The sequence below is a fragment of the Pelobates fuscus genome, chromosome 1 (genome assembly GCF_036172605.1).
Source record: "Pelobates fuscus isolate aPelFus1 chromosome 1, aPelFus1.pri, whole genome shotgun sequence".
Lineage (NCBI taxonomy): Eukaryota > Metazoa > Chordata > Amphibia > Anura > Pelobatidae > Pelobates > Pelobates fuscus.
This window is the reverse complement of record NC_086317.1, coordinates 263,073,829-263,093,157: the sequence shown is the minus strand read 5'-3', so window position 1 is coordinate 263,093,157 and position 19,329 is coordinate 263,073,829. Positions and strand designations below refer to the sequence as shown.

Below are 19,329 nucleotides of genomic sequence, written 5' to 3'. Positions count from 1 at the left end.
CGCTTCCATCTCAAAAGCCCTCAGTGAGTACTATACCAGCAACCTACTCTTACCTTTTGTGTCACTATACCCCAACTCTCTCTAGCATGTAAGCTCATTGAACAGGGCCCTCAACCCCTCTGTCCCTGTGTGTCCAACTTGTCTGGTTACAACGACATGTCTATTAGTCCACCCATTGTACAGCACTGTGGAATTTGTTGGCGCTTTATAAATAATAATAATTAGTATTATTATTTTAAACATGTACTATTTATTATGTGTGATATGTGTCTGCGGTGCATAATTATGCGTACTGTATCTTGCTTTCTAGTTTAGTAATTACATGTTTCCATTATGTTAGACAACATGTGTATTATTCATATTTTACTAAAGTTTGTTTGACGCTCTGGCTTGGTCTCTGCTGGCCATCAATAGTAACTGTGAAGCTCAATTATTTCATTCAATGCACAGAGTGGTGTGAATGTTGGGATTATATTTCCGATTACTTTATGCAGCATGGCTGACCTCTATTGGTTGATTGTTGCAGTGCAGTTTCAAATCAGGAATGGTATGTCTGAGTATATTTTACAATGAAAGTGCCATCTGCAATGAGGCTTTATTTAATAACAAAAGTTTAGTACCCATTTGCAAGCATAATAGAGCTAGTAGTCATGTTTGATAGTGAGACGCACAGGAGCAGAACTCATTCTTTCACACACTCTGCATCTCTACCCCTTAAGGACCAAACTTCTGGAATAAAAGGGAATCATGACATGTCACACATGTCATGTGTCCTTAAGGGGTTAAAATAGTCTTCACACAAATAACTTTTTTTTACATACACTCTTCAATGTTCAGTTCATCATAAAACATTATAGTAAGATTTAGCTGATAGTAGATTTCCGTGACAGTTAATCATCAGTGTTACAAAATTGTAACTCAAATGTGTTCTCTGATACGGTGACCTGAAGCCTTATAAATGAAGGATCATATACTACAAATGATCTCTTAGGGTACCTGGCAGTCCCTTCCATCCACCCTTCCCAGCTTGAAAATATTTGAATTTATACTTCATTGAAATATAAAAGTGAAGGGAAATGGTGTGATTTAGAATGTGATTGCTGTAATATTGCTGATTTATTACATATGTTACCAGCTCACAGTGTGTACTATACAGGGCATAGTTATAATTTAGATTGTTTAACAATTTAAATACAATTTTGCTATTGTATTTATCATGCCAACATATGCATAGGATATTCTAGTACATATTGCAAGATAAAAAAATCCTTTTGTCAGCATTATACTCTGGTCATGAAAGAGTTAACAGAGATTGTTGTATTTAATAATCACTTTGTAAATTGTGTGAGGATTGTATAATAATTACCATACATTTTGAGTAAATTGACTCTGTACATTGGCTTTTAATTGAGATTTCATTTTTCCTACATAATTGCATAGTTTATTAGACTAAAGAGGTTTATAGTAGGTGTCATATCAATATAAGATAACTTTGAGATAGAAATGAAGATATACATGAGATTGTATATTGTTTCTGCAAATAGAATCTGAGCAATGCAAACTGATTTGATTATGTGAGCGCAAGGTATGTTACGTACTCCATCTATAAAATTTCAATTATACAGCTGCTTTATTTAGTGTGCTCCAGAATATACATTAATAAAAAATATTTAAGATTGTGCTTGAATAAGTTATTCTATATTCAGTTCTGTGGCTGCAAATTGTCAATATTTTATTATAACACAGAGTTTAAGTCAGCCCCTAAAAAAAAATAAAAAAAATAAAGACACTCATCTTTTGTCCTCTCACTTCATTTGTATGTCTTCACTTTCAACATTGCCTTTTTATCTGTATCCCCCATCTTATTCCTAATTTGTAACATCAAAAAGGGTGTGGAAGCAAAGGGGGTGTCAAACATTCTGTACCAAGTGATCATTTGCTCACCTCTTGCCTCCACCTATAGTAATGCTTTTCTGCCGCTTTCCTGATATCCATTGCAGCTGTGGAATTAATACAAACAAGACAATGGTCCAGAGGAAAAAAAAGAGTGAACATGGAAATTTTGGAAATGGAAATATCAGTCTAGCAATCTAAAAATACTAAGTATAAGAATGCATTTCTTGGTATTTGCATTAGCACGTGCACAGAAGAATAATTCTGCATAGTTTTTAATGTTAGAAGGATCTACAGTCTAACATTCACATTGATATTCCTAATGACAAGTCACCAGGATATGTGCATCATGCACTAGAATGTGACATCACTCTGACTTCCTGCTTCAATGCACAGATCCCACAGTTCCATGAGTGATCTGTGCAAAAAGACAATTGCTCCTTCATTCCCTACTAGTTGATAGGGACTAATGCCACCCCAGCCAGCAAAAGAGGGTATCTTCTTAGAAAACTAAATTATTCTAATTTAATTTTCCATTCTTTTTCCTTTCTTAAAATTTGTTGCTCACTTTGTTACATTCGGGAGATCAGGTGATATAAATCGAGATAATAGACTACTGTAACGGATCACCTGGCACCCCGACTGGGTACCTCCATTGAAGGATGCTCCTAGCGCTTCTTGAGGGCTCCAAGCACTCCACCAGGGACCATAACCACCGCAGAACCCACGAACCGCTGCAGCTTGGTTGGGGTCTCGCCGTCTCCTACCCACCCTGGACCTATGACAAGGCTCCAGGTTCCAGTGGGTGAACCTCTCTTTCCCCAGAGAGTGAAGCAGGGCAGGAACAAGCTCTTACAAGAGCTTAGTGATTATTCAAGGGAGCATGAAGAGCATAGCAATCCCTTGTAGCAGATTCCCCCAATAAGAGACAGGACTCTAAATTGAAGGTGAAGTAGAACTGAAGGTTTAATTCTAGAGCTGCTTCTTTTAAGCAGTATTTCCCCAAAAGGTTACCGCCCACGTGGACCTTGTGGAGCACAGGACACAAAGTTACAAAAGCCAATAGAAACAATAATTAACACCAAAACACTCCCACATACAGTCAGCAAGCCCTCCTCTCTGCCTGTGATATAATTAAGCTCGCTAATGGAATAACTTAATTTCCACAGGCAGAAAAAACATACATTTATACAAACCCCAAAAAGTACCCGAAAATACAACATATGCCCATAAATGTTATATCCCAATATACCAAAAAATCACTCAGATCAGAGCAGGGGTTAAAAAGTTCTATGGAAGTCACATTTGACCGACCGCAAGCATGGCTTTCATGCCCAAAATAGTTCCACAGAATTTGGCTGTGTGCAGCCGGTCTATTTCCAATAGTTTCAAATGCTAAGTTCCGTTCGAATGCACGAACGGGAGCCATTCGTGCAGATATCCAATGTTAACATGGTGTTTGAATATTCGAACGCACTTCGTTTTCTGTCGAAGTATTGAAGTTCAGTGGTGTTCATGCCGTCGCGTATCCGATTTGAGTTCCATGAACTCGACAACCAAACACCGCTGAATGTGTTCGACTGAATAGAAATGGCCGAAAAGGGCAGATCCTTTCCCACAGGATTTTAAAGGGGCAGAAAGAGTGTATTAAAGTCCCATAAACCTAAATAGGGTTTTTAAATGGCAATACCCCCAGGGGCCATAGTCACAGGGCAGGAGGCGGGCAAGCAGCCCCCTCCAAAAACTCATGGCAAACTCCATTAAAAAGGGGAGTTTGTCACAACTACTATATACAAAATTATTTGAGTTGGCTGGGTGGGGATCTGTACTTGTATCCTGTAAAGGGCTTTGTTGCTTTAAATATTATATGTAAGATGTATTTACAGAAGCAAACGTAAATTAATATATTTTTTTTCAACTGCTTTAACTGTGTTCAAATGACCAAATGCAGAAATAAAACACAAGATTGGTATATTTTCTCTATTTGTGTTTTAATTTGATAGTATGTTGTGTGCTATATTATATTTCTTGTTGTCTGTTTTAGATACTTAAAACCAGATGAAGACAAAAAATCAAAACATAAGACAGCTGTAAAAAAGAAGACCTTAAATCCAGAGTTTAATGAGGTAATTGTGTTGATACTGACATTGTTAAAGCAAATCATTCATTTGTCAAATCACAGTCTAACTTCAGGACTTTCACAGTCTAACTGGCAGAAATTTCAAGCCATACACGATAATAGCCAAGCCTTAAAATGTACTCATCATTAAAAGCCTGGATGATCCATGGCACACTCACAGGAGTGAGATTGTACTCAATGGGGATACATTTTAACTAGCCAATGGCTAGTAGTAAGTTGAAATGTTTAGCCCTGCTCACTTTTATTGATAAAGAGGAGGATGTATATGGTTGTGCTTAATGATGTATACTGAAATGGCTGAGTTGACTATACCAAAAATCAAGGTATTTGAGGTACTACAGCTGGTGAGCTGCCTTACCAACACTTCAATGCAGAAAGCATGATACAAAACTTCCCTTCCACCTTGACAGATGTCCACCATACCACGTGTTCACTATGAAACCTGTACTACCTATGGTGTAAATATATAAAATAAAGATCAGCATTTATCCATTTGGAGATAAAGTAGGTATTGAAGGCTCAAGCATCTGTGACTTGGTGGTCTATGTAAAAGGAAGCTATAGGATTGCATTTTTTTTTCCGTTGTGTTTTTTTATTGTGTTTATGCAAATGTCATTGGTGCTGACTTATGTCCAAATGTTTCAGTCTGTTGTTGCACCGTATGTACCAAAAGGCACTGATAAAATTATCTCTACAAACCTGACAAAATCTATGACTTTTTATGGCTATGGACATGGCATTAATGCACACCAAGTTTAACCTGCACATAGCCCCAGATACACTCCAATACTTAGGGGTAAAACTCACATCAGACCACATTCAATTATACGGACAAAACTATTCACCACTGCTCAATACTCTGATCCGGGACTTGGAGCAGTGGACGGATAAACCAATCTCTTGGATCAGAAGACTAAACACAGTAAAAATTAACATAATGCCTTGACTTTTATTCCTTTTCCAGTCACTGCCTATGGTGTAAATATATAAAATAAAGATCAGCATTTATCCATTTGGAGATACAGTAGGTATTGAAGGCTCAAGCGCCTGTGACTTGGTGGTCTATGTAAAAGGAAGCTATAGGATTGCATTTGTGTTTCATTGTGTTTCTTTATTATTGTGTTTCTGTAAATGTCCTTGGTGCGGACTTACGTCCAAATAGTTCAGTCTGTTGTTGCACCGTATGTACCAAAAGGCACTGATAAAATTATCTCTACAACCCTGACAAAATCTATGACTTTCTATGGCTCTGGACATGGCACACCAAATTTAACCTGCACATAGCCCGAGATACACTCCAATACTAAACTCACATCAGACCACATTCAATTATACTGACACAACTATCCACCGCTGCTCAATACTCTGATCCGGGACTTGGAGCAGTGGACAGATAAACACACTATAGACACTTTCATCTGGCAAAGAAAACGGCCTAGAATACCACGCACCCTATACCGACATGAAAACAGGGGTGGCTGGGGGTTACCGCACTTACATCGATACTATCTCACAGCACAACTGGCCCAAATTGTCCACTGGCATTCACTCCCAGAACAGAAATGTTGGGTAGATATCAAATCACTACTGATGGGAGCAGACTTTCCCCCAATTTTTATATGGGTACCCAAAACTATCAGGACCTTTCTTAGGACAACGTGTCTGGCAATACTTAACTCCATCAGGATATGGGACTTGACTGCATCCAAATATCTCCTTAGCAAACTGCCCTCTCTGATGACCCCAGTTCTCAGTAAGAGGGCATTCCCTCCGGGTCTAAATACAAGGGACTTCAGGGGGATTTAACACACAATCCTCCAACGATACGCACACCTTTAGATAGACAAGGCGATAGTCACTTATGATAGATTAAAGAAATAAGCCCCGACTTCAGACTAGGGATTTTTTCTGATAGCTACAGTTGCGTGACTTTGCAGTCCTCAAAGAGGTGTGCACAGTGGCCACGATCCCTATGCCATTTTTCGAGAATATGTGCTTTCTTGAGAAGTTACCACAGGGGTTGATTTCGCTCCTCTACAGTCCCATTAGCTCGGAATCCAATGAATGGGAGGACTGCGCTACACGGACCAATGGGAGGCGGACAAGGGGGAAAAATTAGAGGGTGGAATGGGAAGATATCTGGGAGGCATGCGCATGATCATCTATCTGTGTAACCCTTCAAGGACATTCATATAAGACTCTCTTCCGATGGTACACCAACCTGGTTAAACAATATCATATGAAGATCAGTTCCACAGATACATGATGGAGGCTATGTGGTGATAGAGGAGCTACACACATATGTGGTGGCAATGCCCCAAAGTCTGTGACTTCTGGAAAAAGGTAGTGGGACTAAGCTCCCGGATCTTGCAGAGGCCGCTAACAGTGGACTCCTGGGCATGCCTCCTTTCCAGACCGACTAAAGGCTTAACCAGACACAAACAGAAATTACTTAACATGATTTATTTAGCTGCCAGACGAGCCTTGGCCCAGAAATGGGTAACCCAGCGCTGCCCCCATTGTCCCTAGTCATAGCCAAGATAAAAGACAACTATCTCATGGACAAGCTGATAGCACAGGTGTGAAACTCTGTCAGGACCTTTCAGAAAGTGTGGGACCAGTGGGAGCAGTATATTGTATAGGACGGGGAGGAGAGGCAACACACGAACCATGGGAGAAACACAGAGGAGTGGAGTGTGGGGCCCCGAGTGCTGTGCGTCGATGAGTCGCACTTGGCGCTTTGAGAGCTCTTGTGGGGAACAGGTACACTTCAATTACAATTGCAGCAAAATACCTGTTGCGATTCACTCCATGGTGGCCGGGAGCACTACATGCCCCTAAGGCTCACGTAACATCCCAATGGGGACTTAAATTTGTGTCAAAAATACACTTCGGTAACCCACATTTTCTGTGGTGTCATTAGACAAGCAACGGTGAAGCCATACACTAGCAATTGCAAGTGTGCCTTTCTTACTTGTTCCTGTGTTGCATTATTACCGACATATCTATAGATAAAACTCTTAGGAGCTGCACCAATAAAATAGCCAAAATGACTGTCACGGCACCGCCCTAGCCCTGCAGACAGCAAGGCGTGGCTGCCCCTTTAAGAGACCTGGCTGGGTTTGAACTTACAGCTCCAGCATCCCAGTAAGGTTCTCTGCCGTGCTGTCCACCAGTGGGCTTCAGTTTCTGTTTGCATTTTTCTGCTTCCTGACCCCCTTGCCTGGATTAAGCAGCACTGACTCTGCCTTTGGATTTCCCCTTAATCTGCACTGCGCTTCTGGTTTTGCCTCCTTCTGTGCCATCTCCTGCAACTGGGCTCCAACTCCTGGTAAACTGTTACATAAGTCCCCAGGTTACTGTTACAATGACCCAACTTGGGGTTGCATGGTGGCGCCAATGCCTCCTTTTGTTGGAGCCTAGAGGGGTATCCGCAGTTCCGCTGGGGTATACCGGTGATACCGGTCGGGGTCATGGCTTGCGCCCACAAAGAAGCCCGGCGGGAGGTCTCTTGGAGGTGCCCATGGGTGGGTGGTGAGGGGGTTCCCAAGATAGAGGGAGGGCTGCCTGGCTACCAGGGGAAATGTCAAAAGCACAGCTCTGTTACTTCACTTCAAGTTAATTATGTTATGTTTACGTTTTCTTGTTCTCTTTACTTTCTACTTATAAAATGCAAAACTCTGATAGAATGCGTTCAAGCCATTTAACATTGTATGAAGTAATACATGCCTTAACAATATGACCTTCTTTTCTGTAATCTAAAAATATACATGTATTGTGACTTGGCTTTTGCACTAGCCTTACATTGTCGAAATGCTGCATTTTCTGTCAGTGCAAAAAAAAAAGAATTAACACAAAAAAAATCATCTCTACGGTTATTTCCAGAAATAGTTGGACACTGACACAAGTTTTGTTATTTTGGGTGTTTACAGTTAAATAATGAATATGGACATAAATTACAGTCTCTCAGCTTTAATTTGAGAGTATTGACATCCAAATTGGAGGTAGGGTTTAGGAATTACAGCTATTTAATATGTAGCTCTCTCTTTTTCAAGGGGACCAAAAGTAATTGGAAAATTGACTGAAAAACTGTTTCATGGTCAGATGTGGGCTAATCCTTAGTTATTTCTTCATCAATCAAGCAGGTAAAATGTCTGGAGTTGATTCCAAGTGTGGTATTCACACTTGGAAGCTGTTGCTGTTAACCCTCAACAAGTGGGCAAAAAAGCTCTCAATGCAAGTGAAACGGGCCATCCTTAGGCACAGATAGCAGGAACAATAGGAGTGGCCAAATCAACAATTTGGTACATTCTGAGAAAAAAGAATGCAGTGGTGAGCTCTGCAACACGGAATTACCTGAATATCCATGGAATACAGTGATGGTTGAGTCTAGGATCCTTTCAATGGTAAACAAAAACCCCTTGACAACATCCAGCCCAGTGAAGAACATTCTCCAGGAGGTAGGCATATCATTATCCAAGTCTCCATAAAGTGAAGACTTTACGAGAGCAAATACAGATAACTCAAAACATACTGTGAAAGCAACCCTGGAGTTTTTTGTTTTTTTAAGGCAAAGAAGTGTAATATTCTGCAATGGCCGACTCAGTCATCTGATCTCAACCTGATGGAGCATACATTTCACTTGTTGAAGACAAACCAAAGGCAGAAAGTCCCACGAATAAACAACAACTAAAGACTGTTGCAGTAAAGGTCTGGCAAAGCATCACAAAGGAGGAAACCCAGCATTTGGTGATATCCATGCGTTCCAGACTTCAAGCAATCATTGCATTCAAAGGATTCTCAACAAAGTATTAATAAGTAACATTTTATTTATGATTGTGTTCATTTGGTCAATTACATCTGAGCCCCTGAAATAAGGGGACTGTGTATGAAAATGGCTGCCCTTCTTCAACGTTTCATATAATATTTTTGTTCAATGCCTTGAATTAAAGCTGAAAGTCTGCACTTCAATTGCATTTCAGTTTTTATTTTTGTTTCAAATCCATTGTGGTGGTGTACAGAGCAAAAATTAAGAATATATTGTGTCAATGTCCAAATATGTCCAGACTTAACTGTATGTTGGAGAGGAAGGGTATCACTGAATAATCTATGCCTTGTATAGCTGATAGGCTTTTGTAAATTCTGCTTATTGCTTCTCCAAGGCTCCATTCCAACACTTTGTGAGAATAAAATTACTCTTTGATTGTAATGTCTTAGCAAGAATTACCTGCCAGGTGGGGTAATCATTACACTCAAAAAAGGAATGACAAAAAAGGGAAACTCCTCCTCTTTTTTCATGAAACCGTATATATATATATTAAAGATTATACTGTCTTACGGTTAACAACGATATCCATTGCTGTGAAGAAAGGAAAATGTATATTTTCCAACATATCCAGCCCTGGAGGAATTTTTTTGTACCCCTTTTCATTGATAAAGCTAAAGATAGTCTGCATGAACCACATCGTTTAGTTATTATCTCTTCCTCATCAATTGACTGGGGAATGTGCTGTGTGGGTGTTGGAATGTATGTATTCACTTTGAAATCCACTTAAAACTGTGACTATATAAATCTCACGCAACTTTCAGAACATTATATATAATCTAAAGTAGCAACATAATGTAAAATCACATTCTGATGGAAGAGATAAGTGTGCAAGTTAATATTAATTCCGCTCCATATACATTTCTTAACAAATAGAAGCACATTGTTAATGTCACAGTAAGAATATTTTTTTTTTATGTTTTTGCTATATATATGTGCATTTAAAGTGACTACATTTTCCCCTTTCTCAGGAATTTTGCTATGAAATAAAACACAGCGATCTCGCAAAAAAGACATTAGAAGTCACCGTTTGGGATTATGATATTGGGAAATCAAATGATTTTATAGGTAAGCATACACAAATTCTACTATTAATAATTGTCCATCAAGGATAGATGGACAATAATGGGAACATTTTCATCATATAAGGACTGTGGCTCTGGATATATATATATATATATATATATATATATATATATATATATATATATATATATATATATATATATATATATATATATATTCTTATGTAAAACTGTAAAACAGATTATCTGGTTTTAACAATTCTTTAACAATTCTTCCCCGTAATATTTATTTAACAGTGATTTACATAAAATATATATTTCAAACATTTGCAGAAATATTAAGATTTGGTTGTATACAGTTTAAGCAATTACACTGAATTTCTTGCCTTTCAATGTGCCATACAGGTAGGTAAAACATTTTAAAATAGCACAAATCAAATTAAAATTTTGCAACATACAGTATGCGAAACAAAAAAAGCAATAAAATTATTTCATAACCTGTTTATTGGGTATCAGTAAACAAACTTTATGTGAATGCAAATTTCAAAAATACCAGTCATGTAAGCATACTGTTTCTTAATAGGTAATCAAAGAGCTAATGTGCCTTCACAAATCCACATATCATGTACGTGGCATCTAAAAAATACAGATTAGGCGGCTAGGGCCTAGGTCATGGGGCCTTGGGCGGGGGGGGAAGCAATAACCTGGTGACCTGCAGAAGGGGAGAGCACAGCATAGTGCTCCCCTCCTGCCGATCTCTGTGTGTAGTGTGGGCGAGCAGGTGGATTGCGGTAGAGGAGCTTGTTTTCTTCTACCCAGACTGACAGGAAGTGCGCGCAGGGGGCGCAGAAATGCATCCTGTCAGACCGAGTAGAGGGAACAGGGTCTCCTCTACTGCAGTCCGACTGTTTTCCCACGCTATATGGAAGAGGCAGGTGAGCTGGCATGAGGGAGACCACAAGGGGAGAGAAGAGGCACACAGAGGGTTACCATGGGGGTGGGATGGCACACAGAGAGCTACTGGGGGGAAACAGAGGGCTATGGTGGGAGGAGGCACAAAGAGGGCTACTGGGGGGGGGAGGCACACAGAGGGATACTGGGGGGAGGCACACATATGGCTACTGTTAGGAGGCACACAGAACACTGCAATGGGGAGGCACACATAGAGCTCAGAAGGAGAGGAGAAGCACATAGAGGGATGGGGTAGAAAAGGTACACATAGGGGAGGGGGATAGAGGCACATAGAAAGCTGAGGGTGGGGCAAAGAGGCACACAGAAAGGCTAGGGGGGACAAAGGTAGAGAGGGGCTGGGTGGACAAAGAGATACAGAGAAGCTGAAGAGGGACAAAGAGACACACAGAGGGCTAGAGAGGGAAGAAGAGACCCACAGAGGGGCTGGGGAAAGAAAAGGGACACACAAAGGGTCCGGGGAGAGAAGGAGACATGAGGGATCTGGGGAACAGACTTACAGAGGGACTGTGGGAGAGAAAGAGACCCACAAAGGTGCTGGGGGAAGAGACACACAAATGAGTTGGGGGAGAAAAAGACACACAAAGGGGCTGGGAGAAGAATGATGCACGTATTTGGTCTCACAGAAAGGGGCTCAGGAAAGGGTAAAAGTGACACACAAAGGGCTTGCGTAACAAAGAGACACAGAGAAGGGATGTGGGGGACAAAGAGATACACAGAGAATGGGGTGGACATTCACAGAGGGGCTGTGGGTTAAAAGAGACACAGAGGGGCTGGGGGAAAAGAGACACACAGAGGGGCTGTGGGACAAAGAGACACACATAGGGCTTGGGGGACAACGAGACAAACATATGGGTTAGGGGGACAAAGAAACACACAGAGGGGCTAGGTGGAGAAGAGTGACACAAAGGGAGGGGCTGGGGGAAGAGACACACAGAGGGGCTGGGGGGAGAAAGAGACCCACAAAGGTACTGGGGGAAAGAGGCACACAAAGGGGCTGGGAGAGGAAAGCGACTCGCAAAGCAACTAGGGCGCAAAGTAGTATTTTACCAGCCCTGTAGCTACGTTGTGCTTCTAATAAAAGAGGGCTAAAGATGACTGACCTAACATAGCAAAGATTAGCTAGGAGCTAAACTAAACCATAAACACTATGGTTTGAAAACCTGGGGTCTGTCTGGCACCAATCATTTCTTGACCTGGAAGCTCCTTCTAGGAGCTTCTGTTAGCTCAGTTGAAATAATACCTGACATTCATGGCTGGTTCTTTGGCTAAATGCAAAGCACCACTGTGTTTAGTTTAGGTGCTTCTGAAGCAATAGAAGCTGTGAGTGTTACCCAGAATATTTTAGGTAAGTTTCCACGCCATATACAAACAGTTTGACTACTTACCCTGGGAATATCACAGGGCAGTGCTGCCTAGGCATGTGCATGGGGAAAATTTTCGGTTTGGTTCGGCATTCTGAAATTCGGGATTTTCGCCATTCGGGACTTCGGCAATTCGGCACTTCAAGACTTCGGAACTTAGGACACTTCGGAACTTCGACAATTCAACACTTCGGAAATTCGGGAACTTCGACACTTCGGAATTTAGGAACTTCGGCATTTTGGAATTTCGGGACTTCGGCACCTCGGGACTTCTCTTGCAGCCGCTTGGTAGATAACTCCCTAAGTCCCACGGTATTAGGGAGTTATCTACCAAAAGGCTGAAAGACCTAAATTGGTCTTTCAGCCAAATTTACTAATACTAAGTAACGATTACTTAGTATTAGTAAATTATACCCCTACTCGCTATACCGCGAGTAGGGGCATGTCTAGTAAACAGTGAGCAGCCTGTGACTGCTCACTGTTTAAAAAAAAAAAGTGCCCCCCCCCAGCCCCCACCCCTGAGCGGCGGGTGGGGGCCTAAGGTAAAATGATGGGGGGGACCTAATGTCCTCCCCCCTGGCCCCCACCCCTGAGCGGCGGGTGGGGGCCCTAAATACTTATAAGTGGGGACCTAATGTCCTCCCCCCTGGCCCCCACCCCTGAGCGGTGGGTGGAGGCCCTAAACAAGAATAAGGGGTGGGGAGCTAAAGTCCTCCCCCCTGGCCCCCACCCCTGAGCGGTGGGCGGGGGCCCTAAACTAGAATAAGGGGGTGGACCTTTTGTCCTCCCCCCTGGCCCCCACCCCTGAGCAGTGGGTGGTGGCCCTAAACAAGAATAAGGGACCTAGTGTCCTTCCCCCTGGCCCCCACCCCTGAGCTGTGGGTGGGGGCCCTAAATTGTAATAAGGGGGGACCTTGTGTCCTCCCCCTGGCCCCCACCCCTGAGCGGCGGGTGGGGGCCCTATAAACATATCCCCCCTCCCAGGTGACTAGGGGTCCCAAAACCCCTAGTCACCCCCTCCCCCCAATACAAATTATCCCCCTACCTACCCCCCTCACCCTAAAAACTAATGAGGGGGGGACCTTTAACTAAGTACCTGTAAAAAAAACATTCGATGTTTTCTTTCTTCTCAAATCTTTTTTTCAGCCCCCAAAAAGGCCAAATAAAAAACATAATAACCGACGCAATAAAAAAAAAAAAAAAAAACGAGCACAAAAAATAATAATCCTTCTTCACCCATGGAGGGCTCCGCGCAGACTGAGCTCTGCAGGGCGGGGGAAAGTTATTTGGAATTTTCCCACGCTGTGCAATTTGACTCATAACTCTCTGATTGGTTACTTAATCCACCAATCAGAGAGTTATGAGTCAAATTACAAAGCGTGGGAAAATTCCAAAGAATTTTCCCACGCTATGTAAAATGACACAGAGCACTCTGATTGGTGGATTTCAAACCAACCAATCAGAGTGCTGTGACAGGTAAATGTAGAGACTTACCTGTCAGTCTCTTCAATTACCTGTCAGAGCACTCTGATTGGATGGCTTAAACCCACCAATCAGAGTGCTCTGAGCCTAATTGCAGGACGGGGCAAGGCTTTATAAGCCTTCCCCCGCCCTGCAGAGCTCAGTCTGCGCGGAGCCCTCCATGGGTGAAGAAGGATTTATTTTTTATTTTTTTTCAGTTTTTCGGTTATTATGTTTTTTTTATTTGGCCCTTTTTGGGGCTGAAAAAGGAAGATTTTTAGAAGAAAGAAAACATTGAATGGTAAGTTTTATTTGTTTTTACAGGTACTTAGTTAAAGGTCCCCCCTCATTATTTTTAGGGTGAGGGGGGTAGGTAGGGGGATAATTTTTATTGGGGGGAGAGGTGACTAGGGGTTTGGGGACCCCTAGTCACCTGGGGGGGACATTGTTTTTAGGGCCCCCACTCGCCGCTCAGGGGTGGGGGCCAGGGGGAGGACCTTAGGTCCCCCACCTTATTAGTATTTAGGGCCCCCACCCGCCGCTGAGGGGTGGGGGCCAGGGGGGAGGACACTAGGTCCCCCCCTTATTTTACTGTAGGGCCCCTACCCACCGTTCATCTGTGGGGGCCAGGGGGGAGGACACTAGGTCCCCCCTCCATTATTTTTCATTAGGGCCCCCACCCACCGTTCAGGGGTGGGGGCCAGTGGGAGGACATTAGGTCCCCCCCCCTTATTCTGATTTAGGGCCCCCACCCACCGCTCAGGGGTGGGGGCCCGGGGGGAGGACAATAGCCCCCCCCCTTATTTTACATTAGGGCCCGCACCCGCCGCTCAGGGGTGGGGGCCGGGGGGACATTATTTTTTTAAGTAGACATGCCCCTACTTGCAGTTTAGCGAGTAGGGGCATAATTTACTAATACGAAGTAATCTTTACTTAGTATTAGTAAATTTGGCTGAAAGACCAATTTAGGTCTTTCAGCCTTTTAGTAGATAGCTCCCTAATACCGTGGGAATTAGGGAGTTATCTACTTATTCATTCCTGTCATTACATTTACTGGCCAAGTAACTTACATTTTATATGAATGTATGTTACTTGATTGTTGTAAGTGTTGCAAATGCTTACAGGTGAATCCTGGCTATGTTTGTATACTTTTTATTTAAATAGTTTACAATGTAACATTCTTCTTCTTTCACTGGGTAAGTATATTAGTACTTAGGCAATACTGTACGAATTGCACATGTCTAGTGCTGCCACCATAACCATTACAGTGCACTGTAGTGGTTATGGTGCTTAGAGTGTTTCTTTACCGTATATTCCAGAAGAAATATATTCCAATGAGGCTATATTACACGTAACCATTCATTTTCAATAATAAACTGATGGCAATTTTACTTTAATTCAGCCCATAGACCATATGATTAAAGGCGCAGAGGCTATCCATGAGGCCCCCAATCATTACAATATTGACCAACACTGCACAATACATAAGGTACAGAATTGGCGGAATAGTGTTAGTGTTCTAGGTGACCTCCACACATTTGTTTTATTGCCTCCCCCTTCATATTGTATTCTGTACTGGAAAGGCCACACCTGCTTTTGCAGCCTTCTAGTTTACATGGAGTTCAGGAAAGCCCAGTGTGTTTGTTTACTTTTACAGTTTGCCTAGTTGACATTATTATTATTACTGCCTGGACTTTTTTTCCTGACAGCCATCTTGGTGCCGATTAACTGGTCTTTCACTTCCAGGTTTGAGGGGTTGCCTACCAAGCACTACATAATAACAAATCAGCATCACAAGTATCATCTTAAACAAGACTACTATTAAAAAAAAAAAAAAACATCAATACAAAAGACACTTTCACAGCTAGATATTTAGCCAAACAAAAAAACGATATAACCAGAGTAGCTTGAATCACCTCAGACTATTGTCATATTTCTCAATTAGGATTGATGGCCCTAAATTCGTCATGCTTCTCAATTTGGCTATTCCCCTGTTTATTTCCTGTCTTTTGTATTGTTAGTTCTGGTAAGCAGGTATTTTGTTCTGGTAAAGCAATATGCAGGTACATAAACCTGTATTGCACATTTCTGTGGTGTTTTATATTAGACATGAAAATATGGAAACCTATTTTAGTGTCCTTGGTGCAAAATGTGTCCTTAATAAAATGTCATACCAAAGGAAGATTTATATAATTGACAAAAAAAAAATTAAAATATAAATAGCTCACATTTGTTTTAATTATAAAGTTGGATATCTACAAAAGCTAATTAGTGACACTGTTTTTTTTACAAATATGTATACAGTCATTTTGTTCAATAAAGTTAATTATATGCAGTATAAAAAGTACATGTGACAGTTTGTACAATAGAATTCTTCTCTTCAATGTGCGAACCATTTGGTAGTGCATACATAGATTAAATATTATAAATTTTAATCTAGGTTTGCTTTATACTTTGCAAAGTGCCACATTACAACATGGTTGCATGCTAAACATCACGGGAGCACATGACCAGGATTCATATTTTTCCATATAACCATACATTTTTGTTGAATATGTATAAATTAAATTACATCACATATAAACTGGTGCAATGATGGATTTTATATCATGGATTATGATATTAGCATAGTTGATTATATTTCTCTATATTTTTTTTTACTTTTTTTTAAGGTGGAGTGGTTTTGGGAATCAATGCTAAAGGAGAACGTCTTAAACACTGGTTCGATTGCTTGAAAAACAAAGACAAGAAAATTGAACGTTGGCACACTTTAACGAATGAGTTGCCGGGCGCTGTCCTCAGTGACTGATCTGAGTCTCACACTCCAAATTGTGGTAGCACAGCTATAAAGGAACAAGACACATGCTATGCCTTTGCCCTTGTCGCAGTTAACACTTTATAGCAGAGAAAAAAGGAAGAGGGGTGTTAACCTCCCTCCCCCATGGATTGATTTAATTCATTAGTTGCAGTAGTTCCAATCAAGGTCTAGTGCGCAGTGTTCCACTTCAGTGAATATAATCTTTAAAGTGATGGTGGCCTAATCAGCACTATGATGTTTAAAGTGTAATGTCTCAAGCTTTCATCCTTACTAAGGAAAAAACAACCAACTGTTCATTTACCTGTCACATGGTAATGCACAGGACCCCTATTTTAACCCTTTTGTGCAATCGTGATGCACAGTCCTTTGTGTTGCATCCCATTCTGTCACTCTAATATGTAAACCGTTATCTCAAGGAAGACATCTTTAGTTTCTGTTAGTCATTAGAAACTCGTAACTAGAGAGCTATTGATTTCTCTCGGATGCAGAATAATTCACAGTCACAGAATACACTATGTTATTAACTGTGAGGTGTCATTCTCATGATAACATGTACTGCATTTGGAATGAATCGTACATAGTCACATCGTACATAGTACATAGAAAGTGTCTTTTCTGGAGTGATCTTTAAGACTGTAGGTCTCAGTTTAGGGACTTATTCGCTAACACAGAGTTGTGGTTAATTAAAAATCTAATTGCAAAATTTAGGCTGAAAAGGCCATCCCGTGACTGTTATTGGGTTGGAGAATTTTCCCACAGCAGTTATTTTTCGCCTAAGTTTTACAATTTTTTTTACAATGCAGTATGATTATGTGTTTGGTGAATGAACTCCCTAGTCTTTTCCATTAGATCTTCTGCTAATTCTAAATGAGACACATTCAATGTCACATTTAAGGGTTAAATAAGTTATTTTGTTACTGCCATTTTAAATGAATTGCTTTTTTATGTTTGTTTTACCAAGCACCTATATGGAATTTGGAAGGAGTTTTGCCTATTTTTACCTCTGTTCTGCAAGACACAGCACACTCCTTCCACTTTCATGGCACTACCTCCTTTGGGTCATCTGACAAAGAGAACAGACACAAGATTAAAAAAAAGGATTTGCATACTGAGAGCAGGGATCTTGAGAAAAAGTTTACATAGTTGTCAAAAAAGTTCAAATTATACTTTAGTGTTTTATTTTATCATTTAAGAAAATGGAAAGTCCACTATGTCCTTTACATGAAGCAGTGCGTTAGAATACGAAAAAAATATATGTAAAAATCACTGTACGTGCTAAGGATATGTAATTGCCTCTTTCAAAGAATTTAGGAAAATCCCTTTCTTTTATATCATGTCTATTATGGGAAGTAAAGTATTGAAGAAGTAAATGTTGCACATGCTGTTTCAAGGGAGAGCCAGTTGTATTTCTGCTTGAGGGTGCACTGACTTAAAGCATCAGTAAAGCACTGTGCACCTAACAAGAGGTTATTTCTCAGTTAGTATCCATAGGTATTAATTAATACTCTCTAATTGGGGGGGGAGGGGGAGGACAAGTTATGACCATGGCAATGTCACATAGGATTGAATCAGCACACTCTGATGCTTGTTGTTTATGTTGAAGTAGACAATTTCTAGTAAGTTGAATACAAAACTTTATTGGTCAGTATACAAAAATACCAAACTGCACATTGCAAAAGACAAAAAAAGAAGTTGGATCGCGTGGAGGCAAATTTAATAGAAAATCTGTTTATTCCCTCAGCAGCTTTCATTAATCAGATCTCCCTACTCCCAAGTTAGAAATGTGCAAATATTCTCCCAAGTTAATAACGTGCAAATAGCAAAACATACCAGAGTGCACCACCAGCATAATCTTAAAGGACCTCTCCACACCCAAAAGCACTTCAGGTTGCCTTATGGGTGCGGAATATCTTAATTTAACCCCAGTTTCTAAAAGTGATTTATGAGAAATTTGTATGAGAAGTTAACTAGGAAACACTCCCCTGGCCGTCAATCAAACAGTCAGGGAGGTGTGCAGCCTTCTTCCGTTAGCTCCCCTAATGCCTACCTCCAACTCCTCCCACACAGGTCTCAGAGCAGCTCCTCTAATCTCAGACCAGATGTGCGTGCGCACGCAAATGGGTAACATTTCAGAAGTTTTTTAATGAGAAGCCTCTGATTGGTTATTTCCCTGAAAGTCTCTTCTGGGGAAAAAAGGGGAGGGCTTGCTAAGGCTGCTGTTCATGAGATCTGTAGTCTTTGCAAGCTTTTTTATCATATACCCCCAAGAGCAAGCAAACAACAAAAAAAGCATAGCTGAATCGTAGAGTTTTTTCCAGTTCGGCTATGCTAACCTAAATTTGAAATTCCCACTTTAATGAATTACTACGTATGTTTCCACTTAGGTAGGAGCTTATTTGCTAACATTTTCCACCTCTATTGCATTTCCAGCTCAACTAGTTTGCTTTAATTTTGCAAACTATTTATGTTTTCAGTAGACACCGTTTAGTAAATATGCTCCATAATCAGCAGGTAATAGTGTAATAAGGCTTGTAGGTAAAAATTATTATTTCTGTGTTATCACAAATAACTCCCATCTATTGCCATGGTACTTGAGTGATGGTTCCCTTCTGTTAGAGAAGAGAAACTGGAATTCATTTTTTTTTAAATCTTAAAATATTTGTCACAATCTTCCTATCATTCCTTTTTTAACCATTATTTACTTTTTAAAACAGAGACTTTTCAAGTAGTGTAGCAAACACAGCAGAGACAGTGAAAATTGAAATGCATACAAGCATAGTGACAACTACTTTAAGTCGCAAATAAAGTTCAGGACTAGAATTTATTTCCTGCAG

At 40.8% G+C, this 19,329-nt stretch overlaps 1 protein-coding gene across 1 annotated transcript in view; it reads left to right on the top strand.

Moving 5' to 3' along the window:
- Window positions 1–16,817, top strand: part of DOC2B (double C2 domain beta) — a 723,119-nt gene extending 706,302 nt beyond the window's left edge. Inside the window, exons 7-9 of the mRNA XM_063456994.1 lie at window positions 3,938–4,019; window positions 9,830–9,926; window positions 16,350–16,817. Coding sequence (XP_063313064.1) covers window positions 3,938–4,019; window positions 9,830–9,926; window positions 16,350–16,486 — 316 coding nt within the window. The 3' untranslated portion in view covers window positions 16,487–16,817. The remainder of the gene's footprint in view (window positions 1–3,937; window positions 4,020–9,829; window positions 9,927–16,349) is intronic.
- The last annotated feature ends 2,512 nt before the right edge of the window (window positions 16,818–19,329 follow it).